The sequence below is a fragment of the Bolinopsis microptera genome, chromosome 2 (assembly GCF_026151205.1).
Source record: "Bolinopsis microptera isolate Bmic1 chromosome 2, MBARI_Bmic_1.0, whole genome shotgun sequence".
Taxonomy (NCBI): domain Eukaryota; kingdom Metazoa; phylum Ctenophora; class Tentaculata; order Lobata; family Bolinopsidae; genus Bolinopsis; species Bolinopsis microptera.
Window position 1 is genome coordinate 4,413,399 of NC_087073.1, and position 7,498 is coordinate 4,420,896.

At 42.7% G+C, this 7,498-nt stretch overlaps 1 protein-coding gene across 1 annotated transcript in view; it reads right to left on the reverse strand.

Moving 5' to 3' along the window:
* Positions 1-7,014, reverse strand: part of LOC134811236 (uncharacterized) — a 27,006-nt gene extending 19,992 nt beyond the window's left edge. The window contains exons 1-2 of the mRNA XM_063818003.1: positions 6,876-7,014; positions 6,642-6,721 (exon numbers count right to left, since the gene is read on the reverse strand). Coding sequence (XP_063674073.1) covers positions 6,642-6,721; positions 6,876-7,007 — 212 coding nt within the window. The 5' untranslated portion in view covers positions 7,008-7,014. The remainder of the gene's footprint in view (positions 1-6,641; positions 6,722-6,875) is intronic.
* Between the last annotated feature and the right edge of the window lie 484 nt (positions 7,015-7,498).

The window sequence follows — 7,498 nt, forward strand, 5'->3', positions numbered from 1 at the left end:
TCAAATGTTTTTGCACAGTTTTAATGGTTATCGATTACTGCTTCCATTTCTCAATGAGTATCTTTGTACTTTTCTGCTAACAAATACGAATCACTATTTGGGAATGTTTCGCTCCGATACCGTGAAGATTTATGGCACGACATAAGAATGTAACAGCACGGTGATTAGACAAAGAGATCACAAGTGGTCTCTTTGATAAAGTATGGAAAAATATGAGAAGTCTATAGATTATTAGTGCCGATAAATTTCTCGTCAGTAATAATCTATTTCTCGTCAGTAATGATCTATTTCTCGTTAGTAATGATCTATTTCTCGTCAGTTATGATCTATTTCTTGTCAGTAATGATATATTTCTCGTCAGTAATGATCTATTGGCCGCAGATAAATATCTTTATTTGTCCATCTTGACAATTGTATTTATTTGTTGGTGCCTTCATGAACTGAATTTGCTATACCAACGGGGAGTTACAATTCACCCTTTTCCAACGAATCTTAAAACCTATAACATTATCTCCTTTTCATTGAACCCCTATCCGGTTTACATTGTTATTGTTTGAAAATAGTTAAAACTTCTAAAGACTTTAAAAACTCCTACAAACTATCCCAAAGACTTAATGGAAAGAATGAAACGTTTTTGCACGGTTTTAATGGTAATATGGTATTGTTCCCGTCTCTCAGTCTCTTTTCAAGGTTTGTAATTAACATCATTGAGATTCAGAGAATCTTAATTTTTAGAAAACCTCTTTTACAATCATGCAATAAATTATTTTTCAGCTGATTATATTATATTGAAATACACAATTTATCTTAACATTTCAGAAGAACAGTGCTCAGTAATAAGTGTTCAGGGATTTCTAAAAATGGGCTGCCTTATCAAAGGAAGACCTTCTTACAAATGTCCACATTCTGATAAAATGTATTTACCGTATCCTACTGACCCTGAAAGATGTCTTGAAATAGGATTCACGGACGTCTGTGAAAATGACCCTACATTTTATCAGTTCTGTGGATTTCCTGTTTGCTCCGAGCATAGGATAGCACAAGATCCTCCAATAGTGTGCGGGTCTTTTATATGCTCGACAAAATACAAATCACAATCCGGGAAGGATTTTATTCAACATCGTGGTGGGTGGATGCGCGACATGTTGACTACATGTAATGGTGCTCTTGACTGCTTGAATACAGAGATTGACGAAGAAGTATGTTCAAATGAAACCTCATTGTGTAAATATAGCAAAATCGAAAGAATTAATTCTGATAAAATTTGTGATAGAACCTGTGACTGCTTTTTGTGTCAAGATGAAACGCAATGCAAACCCGACCAAATAATCTCAGGAAAAGAGTGTGAGAATAACTTCTACAGCAAAAGAATTAGATTTTTAATTGGTGACCATTTAAGCGAATATGTACCTCCTGGGGCTATATGTGACGGAATAGAAGACTGTTTACAAGGATATGACGAAATGAACTGCAGTTCAACAAAACACTGCTTCAACTCTGAATTCTTAGGCTCGAAAAGAGTATCCCTTGTTCCTGAAAACATTTGCACAGTTCCGAATCCAAGATTTGAAGTATGTAGCAACTACATCGATCAGCTTAACTGTTCTCACGCATTAGACTCGCCTCTGATCTGTAAAGTTGATGGATATGATTCATTTGTGTCCAAGTATGCTCTCTGCAGAGGAACCACTTTGTGCGATGATGGAATGGAGAATGTCTGTGTGACTCCTGATGGAGGTTGTCATTTACACAAACACCAACTTTGTGATGGTTATCGAGACTGTAATTCAGGACTTGATGAGAATGAAGAACTGTGCTCGATGACGAAGAAAAGTTGCCAGCGAAAATTGTCGTACAGACAACATCAAGAGAACAATATTCCTTTATCTTGGGTTATGGATGGAGTGGAGGACTGTAGAAATGGAATTGATGAAGACCCGTCTCAATGGAAGCTCTGCGGAAACAACATAGAAAAACGCTACACTGAGTTGAACAACCCTTGCTCCGAAGTTTTTCTTTGCCAGAACAAAAATTTCGTCGAGTTAAGCAACCTTTGTGATAGCGTAATTTCTTGTTCGGAAGAAGAGGCCGTTTGTAAAGCTTCTCGTTCTACAGCTGATGTAAAAAGGGACATTCTCATGTACAGGAATGAACTGAGGATTGGTCATATACTTCCAGGTTTATATGATTTGGAAAGACAGATTTCTCCCATGATAAAACAGGAATACATATCTCCTGATGTTCCATTTGGAGTATCACCCCAACCTGTGATTCTTCCAAATAACACCAAGTATGATTGCAGACATGTTTTTGGAGAAATGTATGTTCATCTTAGTTGTCTAGGGGCTTGTCAAAACGCCGATTGCATTTTAAGAAAGGTACGTCACGATTCATGTCACAACATAATCAACAACCGATTTTTCACTCTCGCAAACAATTCCTATTTGACCATAGTAAGGCAAAGAAAAAGCAAATACCATAGTGATCTTTTCGCCTGTGATAATGGATTTTGTATAACGTATGAAAGAGTTTGTGACCTTGTAGACGATTGTGGAGATGGATCAGACGAAGCAGACTGTCTCAATAGTTTTAAATGTGACAATGGTGAGATCATACCAATCACTAAACTTCAAGATGGACAGATTGACTGTTCAGATTTTTCTGATGAATGTGGCAACATGTCGGGACTTCAAATAAAAATTAATGCAATAAATGGTCAAGCTTTACCGTTCTTTGCTTGGTTGATAGGATCAACAGCTATATTACTGAACTTGATCATTATTGTCAGATCAATCATCGATTTGTATGGTTGTCAAAGTCCAGTAAAACTGATCAACAGAACAATGGTGATCATGATATCTTTTGGTGACCTACTTGTTGGTTCATACCTTGTGGTAATAGCGACTGTAAACGATCAGACTAAAGAAAATTATTGCAAAGAAAGATATAACTGGCTCACTAGCAATTCCTGTGCAACTCTTGGTGTATTGAGTTCATTTGGGTCTCATATTTCACTCTTTGCAATGACATTTCTCAGTTTGAACAGAGTGTTTACAATCAGACGAATATCAGGAATTAGGTCTTTGACAATGTTTAAAACAGCCAAATTATTTCTTTGTTTGCTTGGAATGATCTGTTGCTCCCTTTTCATCTCAATATTTCCTCTGCTTCCTTCCCAAGAGGATTTCTTTGTAAACGGACTGAGCTATCCAGATCATCAATTATTTATCGGAGCCCCATCAAAACAGCACTACATCAGTATAATCAGTAGCTACCATCAAACCTTTATCAGTCGCGGTGGTATGACTTGGGCGACGGTGAGAAGATTGGTTGAGAGCATGTTCACAAAGGATTTCGGTGGGGTTAAATCCACTAGGTTACACTTTTATGGTAATGATGGTGTTTGTTTGTTCAAATACTTTGTAGGGGGGGGTGTCATGTCCGTCTATGTCCGCCTATGTCCTGTCCTTTTTGGATTCTATGAGACAACGGACGTGTTTTTTGGGACATTGGCGGACACGGACGGACATTGGCGGACTCGGACGGACATTGGCGGACTCGGACGGACATTGGCGGACTCGGACGGACATTGGCGGACCCGGACGGACATTGGCGGACTTGGATGGACATTGGTGGACATTAGCGGACATTGGTGGACATTAGCGGACAAACATTTTGAGGACTGAAGAGTACTGAAGAGTACTGAAGAGTACTGAGGAGGATGGCTGAGAAGGATGGCTGAGGAAGATAGCTGAGGAGGATGACTGAGGAGGATGACTGAGAGGGAGGAGAAGGATCAGGAAGACCCAGGAGGAGGAGGAGGAGGAGGACCCAGAAGGAGGACCTAGGAGGAGGAGGAGGAGAACTGAGGAGGATGACTGAGGAGGAGGAGGATGGCTGAGGAGGATGACTGAGAGGGAGGAGGAGGAGGAAGAGGAGGAAGAGGACTGAGGAGGAGGAGGAGAAGGACTGAGGAGGAGAAGGAGGACCCAGGAGGAGGAGGACCCAGGAGGAGGACCCAGGAGGAGGACCCAGGAAAAGGCCCCAGGAGGAGGAGGAGGACTGGGGAGGAGGAGAACTGTTGAGGACTGATGAGGAGGACTGAGGACGGGGAGGAAGAGTAGGAGGAGGACTGAGGAGGGGAGGAGGAAGAGGACTGGGGAGGATGGCTGAGAAGGATGGCTGAGGAGGATGGCTGAGGAGGATGACTGAGGAGGATGACTGAGGAGGATGACTGAGAGGGAGGAGAAGGATCAGGAAGACCCAGGAGGAGGAGGAGGAGGAGGACCCAGAAGGAGGACCTAGGAGGAGGAGGAGGAGAACTGAAGAGGATGACTGAGGAGGAGGAGGACTCAGGAGGAGGCACGAGGAGGACTGAGAAGGAGGAGGACTGAGGAGGACCCAGGAGGAGGACCCAGGAAAAGGCCCCAGGAGGAGGAGGAGGACTGGGGAGGAGGAGAACTGTTGAGGACTGATGAGGAGGACTGAGGACGAGGAGGAAGAGTAGGAGGAGGACTGAGGAGGGGAGGAGGAAGAGGACTGGGGAAGATCAGGAAGACCCAGGAGGACCCAGGAGGAGGAGGAGGAGGAGGACCCAGGAGGAGGAGGAGGACTGAGGAGGACTGTGGAGGAGGACTGACGATGACTGAGAAGGAGGAGGACTGAGGAGTACTGAGGAGGATGGCTGAGGAGGATGGCTGGGGAGGATGGCTGAGGAGGATGACTGAGGAGGATGACTGAGAGGGAGGAGGAGGACTCAGGAGGAGGACTCAGAAGGAAGAGGAGGAGGACTCAGGAGGAGGACTCAGGAGGAGGACTTAGGAGAAATGAGAAGGAGGACTGAGGAGAACTGAGGAGGAGGAGGAGGAGGAGGAGGAGGACTGAATAGGAGGAGGAGAAGGAGGGGGACTGGGAGAGGACTGGGGAGGAGGAGGACTGATGAGAAGGATGAGGAGGAGGACCCAGGAGGAGGAGGACTGAGGACCGAGGAGGAAGAGGAGGAGGATGAAGAGGAGGAGGAGGACCCAGGAGGAGGAGGACTGAGGAGGAGGACTGAGGAGGACTGAGGAGGACTGAGGAGGACTGAGGAGGATGGCTGAGGAGGATGACTGAGAGGGAAGAGGAGGAGGAGGACCGAGGAGGACTGAGAAGGAGGAGGAGGAGGACTGAATAGGAGGAGGAGGGGGACTGGGGGAGGACTGAGGAGGAGGATGGAGGACTGAGGAGAAGGATGAGGAGGAGGACTGAGGAGGACTGAGGAGGAGGATGAAGAGGAGGAAGAGGAGGACCCAGGAGGAGGACTCAGGAGGAGGAGGAGGACTGGGGAGGAGGAGGACTGTTGAGGACTGATGAGGAGGACTGAGGACGAGGAGGAGGAGTAGGAGGAGGACTGAGGAGGGGAGGAGGAAGAGGACTGAGGAAGATCAGCAAGACCCAGGGGGAGGAGGAGGAAGAGTAGGAGGAGGAAGCATCTAAATGTTATTTCCATTTTTGTCCGTTTTTGTCCATTTTTGTCCGTTTTTGTCCGCTCTATTTTTTGTCCGTTTTGAAAATATAGGGTACCGAACGGACAAAAAACATGATCCCCCTATAACAGCAAAAATTGAACATTTTATTTAGCAATTTAGGTGTCCATTAATGTCCGCCTATGTCCGCCTATGTCCGTCTATGTCCGCCTATGTCCGTCTATGTCCGCCTATGTCCGCCTATGTCCGCCTATGTCCGCCTATGTCCGTCTATGTCCTGTCCTTTTTGGATTCTATGAGACAAGCGGACATAGACGGACGTGACACCCCCCCCCCTTTGTAACACCAGAAGATCCTCAATGGATATACACTGCCATAGTGCTATCCATCAATATTATTTGCTTTGCTATCATAACTATAAGTTATGTTTCAATTCATTATCTGTCAGTAAGTTCAGCCAACTCGACTACGGTCAGGACAAAAGACAAGTATAGTAGGGCAAATAAAGTCCTCAACGACAGGAACAATGCTCTTCAAAGGAAAATATCATTGATTATCCTAACAGATTTCGTGTGCTGGATCCCTTTTATATGCATGAGCATTCTTCATTTTCTTCAAATTGTGGACGCTTCTCCTTGGTATGCTACATTTTCTATTATCATACTCCCAATAAATGCAGTGATCAATCCCCTCTTGTACGATAACCTAATCCAAATACTATTGGAGAAGATATGTCATGTCCTACCAAGCATACAGACACCCAACTGCAGTGCTGAAAATGGCATGTCAGTGGAGACGTAGATGTTATATTTTTGTACACTGTATAATTGCTAGTTTTCATCTAAAAGATAAATTAGGTGGGCTTGATACCAATACTATGAGTAGGAAAAGGCGAAGTTCGAACACTCTTTTATTTCACTTTCTAATTCTGGTGATTAAATCCTCAAACAGAAATTTCTTGAAAATATTTTGGCAACTTTTCGCCTGTGTTTTATCATCATATATTGCCTCTTTTAGCAACCATACTAAGTAAAACATACAACACACAAAAACTTCAGCACCCCATGCTGTTTTATAATTTCATTTTGAGAAAGTTAACCTGACTCAACTGTTTTCCTTGTTTGCAGATTAAAAGCAACCTGAATGATGTTATTTGACTAATTTCTGTTTACTCACTTTTGTAGAGGTATGGTCTTGGTCTTCAGAAGCGGTAATTCTTCATTTAGTCTAGCAATTTGCACACTGATCTTGCTGGCCTGACAATTAGTATATACCAGTCAAAAGTATTGAATAAGCATATAATTGAAATTCTCAAAAATAATAAGGCAGCCAAGAACTTATTGTTTTCATATTCTTATAAGGTGATTCTCCCTATAAAATTTTAATTGTTAAACAAAATTAAAACTTTACCTGTAACTGTAGCTGTGGAATGTTTTGACAACTAACACCATGGACCAGAATGACAACTGAATATTCAAGTAAAGGGGCAGTAATGGCACCACAGAGAAGGTCATTTGCCGTTCGCCTCCGTACAGCTGACATTGTATCTTTAATTTTATAAGATGATTATTCTGATATCTTGATAAGAAACAAGGAAAAATGATATAAATTACAGTAAAACCATGATTTAACACAGAGCTTTTGAAAGAATTATGTAATCAGAGAAAAATAGTTATATCCACATGAAAGGGTAGAAATGGTTGTGTTTGAAGTAAATCAATCACAACTATCGCTGCAGGTTGCTTATATATGCATGATGGTGAGCCTGGAGGTTATTCACATTAAATCATGTCAATCACATTTGTCTGATATCTGAATACAATGAAAAAATCTTAAATCATTATGTTCAATTATTGTGGTGTAGTGTAAGTTAATAAGTCCAGTGGTTATATTATATATCAATTAGTCAGTATAATAAACAACAAAGACTGTCCTATTGAATCATACTGCAGAAATCACTATAGTGGCCGAGGTGGCTACTGGCTGATCAGTTAGAGCTTTCGCCTTTTGAATATGTACAGAAGGTCGAGGGT